Source organism: Anoplolepis gracilipes, chromosome 2 (genome assembly GCF_047496725.1).
Source record: "Anoplolepis gracilipes chromosome 2, ASM4749672v1, whole genome shotgun sequence".
NCBI lineage: Eukaryota > Metazoa > Arthropoda > Insecta > Hymenoptera > Formicidae > Anoplolepis > Anoplolepis gracilipes.
In genome coordinates, this window is record NC_132971.1 from 8,510,792 (window position 1) to 8,527,308 (window position 16,517).

The window sequence follows — 16,517 nt, forward strand, 5'->3', positions numbered from 1 at the left end:
CGAGTTTAAATTTAACAACATTTATGAAAGATTTATTGAAACATGAGGAAATTTATTTAATAAAGATTTAAATAAACACGTTTATTCGTTGTTATATAATACTTGTATTATTGAGTTATAATAAACATGATGTGGTTTATTGGAAAATCACGTAAAATTGACGTGCAATGTATAAACTTTATATGTATTTTGACTATATTGGTTACAGAATTTTGCAATATTTCATTGCGACCAGTTGATCGAATAAAATTGCAATAGCGTTTACAAACGAAAAAATATAAATATTTTTTATATTATTATATTAATGCTGTTATACAAAAAAATATATTATTTACACATGATTAAAATTTTTGACAGATTATATTGTCTCTATTAATTTTCTTACAAATATCTGTATCATTAGTCTTATTGTTAGAAAAATTTAGAATGCAAATTCCTTTATGTAGCTAATTAAAACAAATATAAGTCAATAAGTTTGATACTTTTATTTCAAGAATAATAAAAATATATTTAATTTTTTATTGTAAATATCTTTTACACATTATATATAATGGAATTTATTTTATTGTAGAATAAAATTATAATAAGTTGTTTTCTATACAACGTATATGTTTTATTTTATCAAAAAAATTATTTTATTCTCTGAAATTGCTTCATCAAAGAATAAATAGTTTTATTAAGACTTTTATCTTTTTCTTTTTATTTTCTTTATCGAGAGTTAGACTTATATGCACACATATACACATAAAATTAATTCAATGATAACATATATTAATATTCATAGAATTTGCTGCAATAAAAAGAGATCATGGGCAGCTATATATAAAAATAATATATATATATATATATAATTATTAAAAAATATATATAAATAATAAAATATATAATTACATTTATACACAAAAATGTGTGGTTCTAATTTATGAGTATAGTACGGCATCGTACCAAATGAACTTTATGATAATTTTGAAAATTAATTGTGACACATAATTATATGTAGTTTCTAAAGATATATGTATAGGCTGGTAGTATTAAATAAAGCTTACTGTTAATAAGTGTTTTACGAAAAACGCCTGAACACCCGCTTTCAGGCTTGCTTTGATAACACCTATTGATCTATCAGTATGAAGATAATTATAACGAAGAATCCATAATTTCCGATTGTCGATAAAATATTTTGACTATACATTACAGACTATACATCACAAAAAAAAGCCTTGATATTTCTTTTTTTATTTTAGTGTAAAAAATATATATTTAATTTATACATATATATAATATTTAAATATTATGCATATATATTTCATTTGTACAACAAAATATACATGCATAATTGATCTACATAAGAGTTTTCGTAGATTTGCAACTGTACATTCAAAACAATCATATATAAATGATACCAAACGATGCGATGTAGAGGGTCACAATCTTAATAATATATGTGGAAATTAAGATTGTCTATGGGTATGTTACAAATAAATATTGAAAAAATTTTTATCACTTTATATTGCTTCAAAAAAATGCACATTATATTAAAAATTCAAAAGATTGAGCTAATGTTTTATGTTTCCAGAATATATAGCATAATTAAGATATATCTATATATATGTATATATATGTGTATATATCAGAAATTATTTTTAACATTTTCTTTAATGAAGTATTTTTATCTTAGTTGTAAATAAAAGTATTTATAATTGCAAAGCATTTCTAAACATATTTATATAATTTTTTTTCATCTTCCCAATAATGGTCTTAAAATATCTATATTCCTATAGTTCAAACATCTATTTTTAAATTATTCTGTATATATAAAATATTATTGAGTATATTATAAAAATAAAAAATGATATAGAGGAAAAAGGGTATTTTATTACATAATGAACAGGTAAAACTTATTAATTCAGAAATATTAAGAACTTTATTCAATTAAGTTGATACTTACTAATTTTAATAAGCTTGTTGGTTCATATTTTCTTAAATTATTAATTATGCTATTGCTACGAATTGCTACGTATGTAGCATTTCTATTGTGAAAATGAGTTAGGATGTTCTAGCTTGCACATCATCTAAATGAATAATCTATGAAAATAGATTTTAATATTAATTTAATAGTAATTTTGTACATAATTAATATTAATAATGATTTTAAATATGTATAGACAGTGTATCATAAATTGTGAAAGTAAAGTTGTAATAATTTCTCATATAAATATAAGGAGAGTGACAGTTTCAGTTATTTGTAATTTAATGACATAAATGCATTATTGAAACTTAATGTATTACATATATGAAACTTCTTGTATTACATTGATTCATATTAAATCACAACATTATTAAAAATATTAACATTAAAAATATAAACAGAAATAATTATGTAGCGAAATCCTATTGAACTCCCTCTCATTGTTAGTAAAGTCACTCACCATGCACTCAACGAAAATTCAGAATTGATTTTTTCAAAAAAAGCCATATATGTTCGAAAAAAATTTATTCCATATTTCCATTTCTACTTATATTTGCATGAAAAATCACATTTTTTAAAATAGTTTCTTTGGGAAACAATATATTGCTACAAATGCTTCTTTCACTTCCTCGAAACAATGAAAATCGGCCTTTTGTTAGGCCTTTGCGAGGTCAGTTTGTCCTTTACTTTTGATGTCGTCGATCGTAATCTTAAAATGATAAAGTGACTATTGATTTGAGAAAAAATCGTTCAATGTCATCATTTTCAAATAATCAATAAGTCACATGGATTCATAAGTTTGTAAACCTTTATGTAATTCTTCTTTTTCTCAAGATAACGAATCACCTTTGAAATAATTTTGAAATGATTAACAACGTCGAAAGAAATATCGCAGTAATGAATTAATTAAAAGGTCTCACGGAAAGCGATTTCTAGCATTACTTTCAAAAATGGGAAGATCTTCAGCAGTATGTTGTTTCCTAAGGAAACTATTTTGAAGCTCTTATTTATTTGTAAAAAAAACTATGTAATAAATAAATTTTTTTGTGATTAATCGTACTTTTAAAACAAATCATGTATTTATATGATTTATTAAAAGTATATTTATTTTTATCAAGAATAATATGTAAATGATATGATAATAACATGAAATGATAATAATGATATTTAAACATCATTATTATTGTATATAATTATATCATTATACATATATAATTGAATAAATTGAAAAATATAGCATACATTTTTTAACAAAATTAAAGATTACAACAAATTTTTGATATTGTATATATATTGCATAATTTTAAATTATAAAGAAAAAAATATAAAAGCCCTTACATAATTTGATAGAATATAAGATGCGACGAGTTCAATATCCTCGTTCCAGGCAACTATTTAAACACTTCCACTTGAAATAAAATTTAAAAAATTTATATTGCTGATAATATCCAACTAAACAGGGGGATCATCAACAAAGCCCATTATTTCACTATAAAAATAAATTCATTAAATGACATGATTAAAACTCAATAACTATACAATTAATTGTTTATTTTTATCTTGTTAGAACACAAATACTTATTACCTAACTATAGATATGTACGCGTGAAAAATTCTTAATATGTGAAGAGCTAAGTGTTCAACCTGGTACTTTTGTCCCATCTAAGAGTCTTTTAAGACATTATACGTCGAATAAGATACTTTAAGAATCTACACAAAAGAGGTGTCTCGTTTAATAGATCATCACTATAAGAATTTTAACAATTAATTTTATCTAATTTCGAATACTAACGCTCATAAAGGATTCGGTGCTTAAAGTAATTACATAACCACTCGACATTTTAAGAGGTTTGCTGGCACGCATCATTATTATCACAAGATCTTTCATTACTCGACCTCTTAATGTCGTCCAATCCATCTCATAAATAGCAGTGCTGACATCAATACTCTATAAGAAATTAATTAAAACAATCATTATTAATTAATTAATATATGTGCCAATTAATAATTAACGCAATATTATTTTCAAACCGTCTTTCCCATTTTCTCTCTTGTTTTTGCTAATTGCATATTTGTTGTTTAATTTTACATATTTATTAAACATTATTAAATGTTAGAGAGGGTAATTAAAATAAAACAAGTAAATTTGGAAAACTAAAAAAATACTAAGAAATACTAGAAAGACTAAATAGATAATTCAATCGATTCTCTGAAGGAAAAGTAAATTTGTGTTTAGAATTAATAATTAAAGAAAAATATTAAAATTTACCATATTGGTAAATATAATTTTTAGTATATTTGAATATTGAATAACTTAAATTTTAAATACTATATATTCTATCTTGAGAACTAATAACATTATGTCTTTCTGTGTGTTTAAAAAAAAATAAACATAGATGTACTTATACAATATATCAACAATCTAAAAATACAAGTTTCTACCTTTAATGTCACCTCATTGCCATACCAACAATAAAGAAATATTTGTATGAGCATAGAACACAAATAAGAAAATAAATATGCAAAGTCGAGAGTAAATAATGACGTCATTGTAGATAGTTTGTAAACGCTCATGCAGAGAACGAGGGAGATGAGGGAAAATTGAACGAAGATCATCATTGTAAAAGCTGCATTGACCGTGTGCGCAAATCTGCAGTTTTATAGAGTTTCTTATGTATTATTATTTCTACAAATTATTAAATAATTTATTACGTATGTAAAGTTAAATAAACTACTTAAAATAAGTGGATAAATTAAAAAGTGCATAATAGTATTTAGTCGAGAAACTTAATAGCTTAATGGCATAAAAAAATAAGCGTAATAATTAACTAATGATAAAAAATAATAATTCTGTATATATTTTTATCCTTAAAAAACTACAATTACAAAGGCTTAAAATTCTTATTTTTATCTTTTAATTGCTATAAATACTTGCTTATAAATGTAAATGTGATGATATATCAGATCGCGAACGATTGCTTTCTCGCGTGCTACCAGATCCTCGTCTGACTTGCTATTCTTCTCAGCTTCTATCAGCAACGTCGGCAATATATGAGCACGATGGCACAGAATTTTGAATTGAACACAGATCTGGATCATCATACCGGAAATTAGTGTCTCGTGTGCTACACTGGAATTTGCGCCTAACATCAAACCCACGGATTGAAATATCAACACAGGTAAGAAAACATATATTGATGATAGATCAAAGGGCGCCCAGTTGAACACAGGCAAGGTGCGCGTCTTAAAAAATGTGTAAAATTGCGCAACTGTCGCGCATATTGCTGCGCACTCATTGATAATCTCGCAGACGATCGTAACCTGTCTACAAATTTATAAATTATCTATTAAAATAAGTCAAATAAAAAATAAATTTATAAATTGATGTGCATGTACAGATTAAGTTTTCTTAAGTTATTAAAAGCATTTTTAATTTATTATTAAGTTATTAAAAATAAATTTTTATACAAGTTATTTAAAAATTATGCAAAAATTTTTTTAAACAATTTACACTTTATGTATTATGCATAAGAGAGATAATTCTTATAAGATAAGTAAGGAAAGAAGAGGAAGAGTCGATAAAAATATCTTATAGTCAAAGTGATGCGTGAGTGATTTTAAAAAATTATTTTGCGAATAAAAGCAAGAGTAAAAAAAAGGGAAAAGGAAAACTTATTTTAATTTTGTCTTGTGACACAAATATAAAAATTGTTTATAATAAATAAAATTATTTTTTCATAATCTATTTAATAATTACATACATCAAGTGTCGATCAAATTTTGCTTGAATCAATGTTTCTTCTACATCTCTGGGAATACAATTGTCCTTTAACAGCATCTTGTCCAGATCGATGATTTTTCCACGACGTATAAGAGATGCACGACTTTGCAGGAAACGCCAAAGATCGTAAGGAACAGGTAGCACTTGTCTACAAATTCTTGCAGGCTCACCGATATGACAAAAGTGTCAACTATACCGTAGAGCATGAACAACTGCAGTAAAATAAACATAAATGCGGAGTAAAAATTGTATATCCAATACTTCAACGAGTTGACAGGAAAGTGCACCGGTCGCCAGTAACCGGTGTAAGTGAACAGAGCAAATGACATCGGAAGTATGTGCATTATTTTAATTGAAGCAGCTCCCTATACTTCGATTGCATATATCGAGTTTGTTTCTTAATAATAAGTTCTGTACTCAATAGAAATTATATATCGTTATTGTTACTGTAGAGAAATACTTTCGTCTTGAGATGGAAAAAATTTCAGAATATTCAAAGCCAGAAGTAATTTCTCACAGCAAAAAGGCGATTGAAAGAGGAGACAATTTGTGTTGTGCATTACCGATGATAATTTTCTGATATAACGCATTTTCTTCCCGTGTGTATATTTAACATTTATCGTCTTTTTTGCCGCAAGAATTTCTATAATACTACAGTTAGACATAGGTATACTATTAATGATGTATGATTATTCCATACGCGCAGACATTAAAATCTCATGTATAATGTATAACAATTATCTCTACTACACATTTACAGCTAAACGAAGTATTCATCTACAAAGTTGCTTTCACATTGTAACACGATTATTTATAATAGATTAGAAAAAGTTTGATACGATGGAAAAATGCTAGAACAGACAGGAGAAAATTATATTGTGCATATATTTCATTCCATCTTACAATTACAAACTGTCCATTGGCCTTTACAGTATGAATTAGTTCTTAAATATATAAATTAAAATATTTTACACTACGTTCTATAAATGTTATGTGTAATGCAAAATTCTTTTGTGATCTAAAATGAAATCCAAATGAACATAGTAATTTTTTTTTACAAAATCGTGTATGCAAAATATAATTTAATATCACAATTAAAAATAAAATAAAAATGTTTAATTTATTCTACGCAAATAGTACTAGAAAGAAAACATCTTTATTAATTTATAAGTACATTTATTTATATGTAAATATTTATATATATAATTATATAATTTTATAATTATTAATATATAAATACACATTTATATTTATATGCATACAAAATATTAATTTCTAAACAAAATTAGGAAAATAGGAACAGTTACATATATATACTGTACTATATAAATCAGACAGGTCATAGTTGGAACAATTAAAAAAAGAAACAGAGAGTTTAACATGTTTAACCAAAAAACGAGGAAACAAGAGAGAAGAATTAAAAGCATTGACAATAAGGTAAATAATTTATTATTTAATATTTTACGTATTATTTATTGTTAGTTTATATATTACATGTTTATATATTATGCAACATATGTCACTGTCAACGTAATTGGAGCTGAGTTCCCTTAATCTAAAATTTGAAGTTTTATTATATTTTCTTATATTACTATAGTAATGCTGTTATACAAAAAATATATTACATATATTATAAAAATTTAAATAAATTATTGAGCTACTATTAATTTCTTTACAAGTATGTATCATTAAAAAAATTAATTTAGAAATTCCCTAATGCAAGTAATTAAAAGTATATAAATTAATAAATTTTATACTTTTATTCCAAGAATAATAAAAAATATTTAATTTTTTATAAATATGTATATCTTTTTGTATATACCACAGTAGAATTTATTTTATTGTAAAATACCTTTTAATAAAAATTATATTAAATTTATACTCTATATAGAATATATGTTTATTATTTTAACAAAAAAGTTATTTTATTCTATAAAATTATTTTATCAATTCGTTTTAAGATTGTTGTCTTTTCCTCTTCTTCTCTTTATCGAGAATTATAATTATATGCATACACACTCACATACATACATAAAAATATTTTAATAAATATATATAGAATAAATCTAGAACAAATGTCATGTCGGATAAGATATTACTTCTGTTAAGTTTTAAATTTCTCGATAAAAAATATCACTAATAATTTATTCAGGTGATCGAGTTTAGTGCAGGTGACAAAATAACAATGCACACTCGTTTCTTTGTGCTATGTTTTTGAATTACTCAAAATAAATTTTAAAAAATATAGCTTAAATATTATTTTATAGTACTCTATATAATATAAGATTATTGTTACGTAATACTTATTTGGATTATTATTTTTAGTTAATCATGTATCTATTTGTTACAAGCGTATATGTATATATATATGTGTGTGTGTGTGTGTGTGTGTGTGTGTGTGTGTGTGTGCATGCGTGTTTTGTGCATTTTTTGTTTTCACATTTAATATTTATTATGTGAAATAAAATACATTTTTATCGAGAAAAATTAACAATTCTTTTCACCTTGACAGGCAAATATCAAAGTCAAGTTACTTTCTATGAAATCTAATCGCAAAAAGTCTAAAAGTTTTATTATATATAACCTAATATAAAAATAACTATATTGATTATTAAGACATATTTTTTAACTTATTTTGATTAATAGCAACTGTAAAATTTTTTTCTGTTATTGTTAAAATAATTTAAAAAATTAGACTTTTCTCATTAAGCAGTTTTCATAATATTTGATTGTTTTTTAATAATATAACGATAATAAATATAATAACAATATTTTCGATTTGTTTTATTTTCTTTTGCTCATAATTAAAATAAAAAAATATTGCCTCAAAGTTAGGTATGGCATCTTCTTCGATTTACTCTACTCATAGTATTTGCTGGAATAATAAAATGATTACACGCAGCTAATAAATTTATACATAAATTGTGTTTTTAATTTATATATTACGACGATCGTGTCAATAAACTTTTACCGGATAGTTTTAAAAAATAATTATATGACTACATGTAATTCTACGCTTTCAAGATAATTATAACAAAGAATTCATAATTTCCAACTGTCGGTAAAATATTTTGACTATACATTTACACAGAAGGAACGATAAAAATTGCAAATCTTTTGACATTTTTTTATTTTAACTTTCTTTCTCAAACATAAAAAATATATATTTAATTTATACATATATATAATATTTAAATATTATGCATATATATTTCATTTGTACAACAAAATATACATGCATAATTGATCTACATAAAAGTTTTCATGGATTTGCAACTGTACATTCAAAACAATCATATAAATGATGCCAAACGATGCGATGTAGAGGGTCACAATCTTAATAATATATGTGGAAATTAAGATTATGGGTATGTTACAAACAAATATTGAAAAAATTTTTATCACTTTATATTGCTTCAAAAAAATGCACATTATATTAAAAATTCAAAAGATTGAGCTAATGTTTTATGTTTCCAGAATATATAGCATAATTAAAATATATCTATATATATATATATATATATATATATATATATATATATATATATATGTATATATATATGTGTATATATCGGAAATTATTTTTAACATTTTCTTTAATGAAGTATTTTTATCTTAGTTGTAAATAAAAGTATTTGTAATTGCAAAGCATTTCTAAACATATTTATATAATTTTTTTTTATCTTCCCAATAATAGTCTTAAAATATCTATATTCCTATAGTTCAAACATCTATTTTTAAATTATTCTGTATATATAAAATATTATTGGGTATATTATAAAAATAAAAAATGATATAGAGGAAAAAGGGTATTTTATTACATAATGAACAGGTAAAACTTATTAATTCAGAAATATTAAGAACTTTATTCAATTAAGTTGATACTTACTAATTTTAATAAGCTTGTTGGTTCATATTTTCTTAAATTATTAATTATGCTATTGCTACGAATTGCTACGTATGTAGCATTTCTATTGTGAAAATGAGTTAGGATGTTCTAGCTTGCACATCATCTAAATGAATAATCTATGAAAATAGATTTTAATATTAATTTAATAGTAATTTTGTACCTAATTAATATTAATAATGATTTTAAACATGTATAGACAGTGTATCATAAATTGTGAAAGTAAAGTTGTAATAATTTCTCATATAAATATAAGGAGAGTGACAGTTTCAGTTATTTGTAATTTAATGCATAAATGACATAAATGCATTATTGAAACTTAATGTATTACATATATGAAACTTCTTGTATTACATTGATTCATATTAAATCACAACATTATTAAAAATATTAACATTAAAAATATAAACAGAAATAATTATGTAGCGAAATCCTATTGAACTCCCTCTCATTGTTAGTAAAGTGCACTCACCATGCACTCAACGAAAATTCAGAATTGATTTTTTCAAAAAAAAGCCATATATATTCGAAAAAAATTTATTCCATATTTCCATTTCTACTTATATTTGCATGAAAAATCACATTTTTTAAAATAGTTTCTTTGGGAAACAATATATTCCTACAAATGCTTCTTTCACTTCCTCGAAACAATGAAAATCGGCCTTTTGTTAGGCCTTTGCGAGGTCAGTTTGTCCTTTACTTTTGATGTCGTCGATCGTAATCTTAAAATGATAAAGTGACTATTGATTTGAGAAAAAATCGTTCAATGTCATCATTTTCAAATAATCAATAAGTCACATGGATTCATAAGCTTGTAAACCTTTATGTAATTCTTCTTTTTCTCAAGATAACGAATCACCTTTGAAATAATTTTGAAATGTTTAACAACGTCGAAAGAAATATCGCAGTAATGAATTAATTAAAAGGTCTCACGGAAAGCGATTTCTAGCATTACTTTCAAAAATGGGAAGATCTTCAGCAGTATGTTGTTTCCTAAGGAAACTATTTTGAAGCTCCTATTTATTTGTAAAAAAAACTATGTAATAAATAAATTTTTTTGTGATTAATCGTACTTTTAAAACAAATCATGTATTTATATGATTTATTAAAAGTATATTTATTTTTATCAAGAATAATATGTAAATGATATGATAATAACATGAAATGATAATAATGATATTTAAACATCATTATTATTGTATATAATTATATCATTATACATATATAATTGAATAAATTGAAAAATATAGCATACATTTTTTAACAAAATTAAAGATTACAACAAATTTTTGATATTGTATATATATTGCATAATTTTAAATTATAAAGAAAAAAATATAAAAGCCCTTACATAATTTGATAGAATATAAGATGCGACGAGTTCAATATCCTCGTTCCAGGCAACTATTTAAACACTTCCACTTGAAATAAAATTTAAAAAATTTATATTGCTGATAATATCCAACTAAACAGGGGGATCATCAACAAAGCCCATTATTTCACTATAAAAATAAATTCATTAAATGACATGATTAAAACTCAATAACTATACAATTAATTGTTTGTTTTTATCTTGTTAGAACACAAATACTTATTACCTAACTATAGATATGTACGCGTGAAAAATTCTTAATATGTGAAGAGCTGAGTGTTCAACCTGGTACTTTTGTCCCATCTAAGAGTCTTTTAAGACATTATACGTCGAATAAGATACTTTAAGAATCTACACAAAAGAGGTGTCTCGTTTAATAGATCATCACTATAAGAATTTTCACAATTAGTTTTATCTAATTTCGAATACTAACGCTCATAAAGGATTCGGTGCTTAAAGTAATTACATAGCCACTCGACATTTTAAGAGGTTTGCCGGCACGCATCATTATTATCACAAGATCTTTCATTACTCGATCTCTTAATGTCGTCCAATCCATCTCATAAATAGCAGTGCTGACATCAATACTCTATAAGAAAATAATTAAAACAATCATTATTAATTAATTAATATATGTGCCAATTAATAATTAACGCAATATTATTTTCAAATTGCCTTCCCCATTTCCTCTCTTGTTTTTGCTAATTGCTACATATTTGTTGTTTAATTTTACATATTTATTAAACATTATTAAATATTAGAGAGGGTAATTAAAATAAGACAAGTAAATTTGGAAAACTAAAAAATACTAAGAAATACTAGAAAGACTAAATAGATAATTCAATCGATTCTCTGAAGGAAAAGTAAATTTGTGTTTAGAATTAATAATTAAAGAAAAATATTAAAATTTGCAATATCGGTAAATATAATTTTTAGTATATTTGAATATTGAATAACTTAAATTTTAAATACTATATATTCTATCTTGAGAACTAATAACATTATGTCTTCCTGTGTGTTTAAAAAAAAATAAACATAGATGCAGTTATAAACATAGATGTACTTATACAATATATCAACAATCTAAAAATACAACAAGTTTCTACCTTTAATGTCACCTCATTGCCATACCAACAATAAAGAAATATTTGCATGAGCATAGAACACAAATAAGAAAATAAGTATGCAAAGTCGAGGGTAAATAATGACGTCATTGTAGATAGTTTGTAAACGCTCATGCAGAGGACGAGGGAGATGAGGGAAAATTGAACGAAGATCATCATTGTAAAAGCTGCATTGACCGTGTGCGCAAATCTGCAGTTTTATAGAGTTTCTTATGTATTATTATTTCTACAAATTATTAAATAATTTATTACGTATATAAAGTTAAATAAACTATAATAATTAAAATAAGTGGATAAATTAAAAAGTGCATAATAGTATTTAGTCGAGAAACTTAATAGCTTAATAGCATAAAAAAATAAGCGTAATAATTGACTAATGATAAAAAATAATAATTCTGTATATATTTTTATCATTAAAAAATCTACAATTATAAAGGCTTAAAATTCTTATTTTCATCTTTTTAATTGCTATAAATACTTGCTTATAAATGTAAATGTGATGATATATCAGATCGCGAATGATTGCCTTCTCGCGTGCTACCAGATCCTCGTCTGACTTGCTATTCTTCTCAGCTTCTGTCAGCAACGTCGGCAATATATGAGCACGATGGCACAGAATTTTGAATTGAGCACAGATCTGGATCATCATACCAGAAATTAGTGTCTCGTGTGCTACACTGGAATTTGCGCATAACATCAAACCCACGCATTGGAATATCAACACAGGTAAGAAAACATATATTGATGATAGATCAAAGGGCGCCCAGTTGTACACAGGCAAGGTGCGCGTCTTAAAAAATGTGTAAAATTGCGCAACTGTCGCGCATATTGCTGCGCACTCATTGATAATCTCGCAGACAATCGTAACCTGTCTACAAATTTATAAATTATCTATTAAAATAAATCAAATAAAAAATAAATTTATAAATTGATGTGCATGTACAGATTAAATTCTCTTAAGTGATTAAAAGCATTTTTAATTTATTATTAAGTTATTAAAAATAAATTTTTATACAAGTTATTTAAAAATTATGCAAAAATTTTTTTAAACAATTTACACTTTATGTATTATGCATAAGAGAGATAATTCTTATAAGATAAGTAAGGAAAGAAGAGGAAGAGTCGATAAAAATATCTTATAGTCAAAGTGATGCGTGAGTGATTTTAAAAAATTATTTTGCGAATAAAAGCAAGAGTAAAAAAAAGGGAAAAGGAAAACTTATTTTAATTTTGTCTTGTGACACAAATATAAAAATTGTTTATAATAAATAAAATTATTTTTTCATAATCTATTTAATAATTACATACATCAAGTGTCGATCAAATTTTGCTTGAATCAATGTTTCTTCTACATCTCTGGGAATACAATTGTCCTTTAACAGCATCTTGTCCAGATCGATGATTTTTCCACGACGTATGAAGAGATGCACGACTTTGCAGGAAACGCCAAAGATCGTAAGGAACAGGTAGCACTTGTCTACAAATTCTTGCAGGCTCACCGATATGACAAAAGTGTCAACTATACCGTAGAGCATGAACAACTGCAGTAAAATAAACATAAATGCGGAGTAAAAATTGTATATCCAATACTTCAACGAGTTGACAGGAAAGTGCACCGGTCGCCAGTAACCGGTGTAAGTGAACAGAGCAAATGACATCGGAAGTATGTGCATTATTTTAATTGAAGCAGCTCCCTATACTTCGATTGCATATATCGAGTTTGTTTCTTAATAATAAGTTCTGTACTCAATAGAAATTATATATCGTTATTGTTACTGTAGAGAAATACTTTCGTCTTGAGATGGAAAAAATTTCAGAATATTCAAAGCCAGAAGTAATTTCTCACAGCAAAAAGGCGATTGAAAGAGGAGACAATTTGTGTTGTGCATTACCGATGATAATTTTCTGATATAACGCATTTTCTTCCCGTGTGTATATTTAACATTTATCGTCTTTTTTGCCGCAAGAATTTCTATAATACTACAGTTAGACATAGGTATACTATTAATGATGTATGATTATTCCATACGCGCAGACATTAAAATCTCATGTATAATGTATAACAATTATCTCTACTACACATTTACAGCTAAACGAAGTATTCATCTACAAAGTTGCTTCCACATTGTAACACGATTATTTATAATAGATTAGAAAAAGTTTGATACGATGGAAAAATGCTAGAACAGACAGGAGAAAATTATATTGTGCATATATTTCATTCCATCTTACAATTACAAACTGTCCATTGGCCTTTACAGTATGAATTAGTTCTTAAATATATAAATTAAAATATTTTACACTACGTTCTATAAATGTTATGTGTAATGCAAAATTCTTTTGTGATCTAAAATGAAATCCAAATGAACATAGTAATTTTTTTTTACAAAATCGTGTATGCAAAATATAATTTAATATCACAATTAAAAATAAAATAAAAATGTTTAATTTATTCTACGCAAATAGTACTAGAAAGAAAACATCTTTATTAATTTATAAGTACATTTATTTATATGTAAATATTTATATATATAATTATATAATTTTATATTTATTAATATATAAATACACATTTATATTTATATGCATACAAAATATTAATTTCTAAACAAAATCAGGAAAATAGAAACAGTTACATATATATACTGTACTATATAAAATCAAACAGGTCATAGTTGGAACAATTAAAAAAAGAAACAGAGAGTTTAACATGTTTAACAAAAAAACGAAAAAACAAGAGAGAAGAATTAAAAGCATTGACAATAAGGTAAATAATTTATTATTTTACGTATTATTTATTGTTAGTTTATATATTACATGTTTATATATTATGCAACATGTGTCACTGTCAAGGTAATTGGAGCTGAGTTCCCTTAATCTAAAATTTGAAGTTTTATTATATTTTCTTATATTACTATAGTAATGCTGTTATACAAAAAATATATTACATATATTATAAAAATTTAAATAAATTATTGAGCTACTATTAATTTCTTTACAAGTATGTATCATTAAAAAAATTAATTTAGAAATTCCCTAATGCAAGTAATTAAAAGTATATAAATTAATAAATTTTATACTTTTATTCCAAGAATAATAAAAAATATTTAATTTTTTATAAATATGTATATCTTTTGGTATATACCACAGTAGAATTTATTTTATTGTAAAATACCTTTTAATAAAAATTATATTAAATTTATACTTTATATAGAATATATGTTTATTATTTTAACAAAAAAGTTATTTTATTCTATAAAATTGTTTTATCAATTCGTTTTAAGGTTGTTGTTTTTTCCTTTTCTTCTCTTTATCGAGAATTATAATTATATGCATACACACTCACATACATACATAAAAATATTTTAATAAATATATATAGAATAAATCTAGAACAAATGTCATGTCGGATAAGATATTACTTCTGTTAAGTTTTAAATTTCTCGATAAAAGATATCACTAATAATTTATTCAGGTGATCGAGTTTAGTGCAGGTGACAAAATAACAATGCACACTCGTTTCTTTGTGCTATGTTTTTGAATTACTCAAAATAAATTTTAAAAAATATAGCTTAAATATTATTTTATAGTACTCTATATAATATAAGATTATTGTTACGTAATACTTATTTGGATTATTATTTTTAGTTAATCATGTATCTATTTGTTACAAGCGTATATGTATATATATGTGTGTGTGTGTGTGTGTGTGTGTGTGTGTGTGTTGTGCATTTTTTGTTTTCACATTTAATATTTATTATGTGAAATAAAATACATTTTTATCGAGAAAAATTAACAATTCTTTTCACCTTGACAGGCAAATATCAAAGTCAAGTTACTTTCTATGAAATCTAATCGCAAAAAGTCTAAAAGTTTTATTATATATAACCTAATATAAAAATAACTATATTGATTATTAAGACATATTTTTTAACTTATTTTGATTAATAGCAACTGTAAAATTTTTTTCTGTTATTGTTAAAATAATTTAAAAAATTAGACTTTTCTCATTAAGCAGTTTTCATAATATTTGATTGTTTTTTAATAATATAACGATAATAAATATGATAACAATATTTTCGATTTGTTTTATTTTCTTTTGCTCATAATTAAAATAAAAAAATATTGCCTTTCAAAGTTAGGTATGGCATCTTCTTCGATTTACTCTACTCATAGTATTTGCTGGAATAATAAAATGATTACACGCAGTTAATAAATTTATACATGAATTGTGTTTTTAATTTATATATTACGACGATCGTGTCAATAAACTTTTACCGGATAGTTTTAAAAAATAATTATATGACTACATGTAATTCTACGCTTTCAAGATAATTATAACAAAGAATTCATAATTTCCAACTGTC

At 24.3% G+C, this 16,517-nt stretch overlaps 1 protein-coding gene and 1 pseudogene across 3 annotated transcripts; both read right to left on the minus strand.

Annotated features, from left to right (window-relative positions):
- Positions 1-3,301: 3,301 nt before the first annotated feature.
- LOC140663268 (odorant receptor 49b-like) lies at positions 3,302-6,293 on the minus strand (annotated as a pseudogene).
- Positions 6,294-9,667: 3,374 nt separating this feature from the next.
- Positions 9,668-14,025, minus strand: LOC140676559 (odorant receptor 46a-like). 3 transcript variants are annotated; one of them, XM_072911729.1, is made up of 7 exons: positions 13,459-14,025; positions 12,633-13,022; positions 12,133-12,340; positions 11,460-11,615; positions 11,253-11,377; positions 11,006-11,156; positions 9,668-9,773 (listed from the first exon to the last, which is right to left on the minus strand). In XM_072911729.1, the coding sequence occupies exons 1-5, from the start codon at positions 13,821-13,823 to the stop codon at positions 11,330-11,332; spliced, it is 1,167 nt and encodes a 388-aa protein (XP_072767830.1). In that variant the 5' UTR covers positions 13,824-14,025; the 3' UTR covers positions 9,668-9,773; positions 11,006-11,156; positions 11,253-11,329. The 3 variants fall into 3 exon arrangements, with proteins under 3 accessions (XP_072767830.1, XP_072767831.1, XP_072767829.1); XM_072911730.1 differs by lacking the exon at positions 9,668-9,773 and having other exon boundaries at positions 10,974-11,156; positions 12,633-12,787; positions 12,857-13,022; XM_072911728.1 differs by lacking the exon at positions 9,668-9,773 and having other exon boundaries at positions 10,974-11,156.
- Between the last annotated feature and the right edge of the window lie 2,492 nt (positions 14,026-16,517).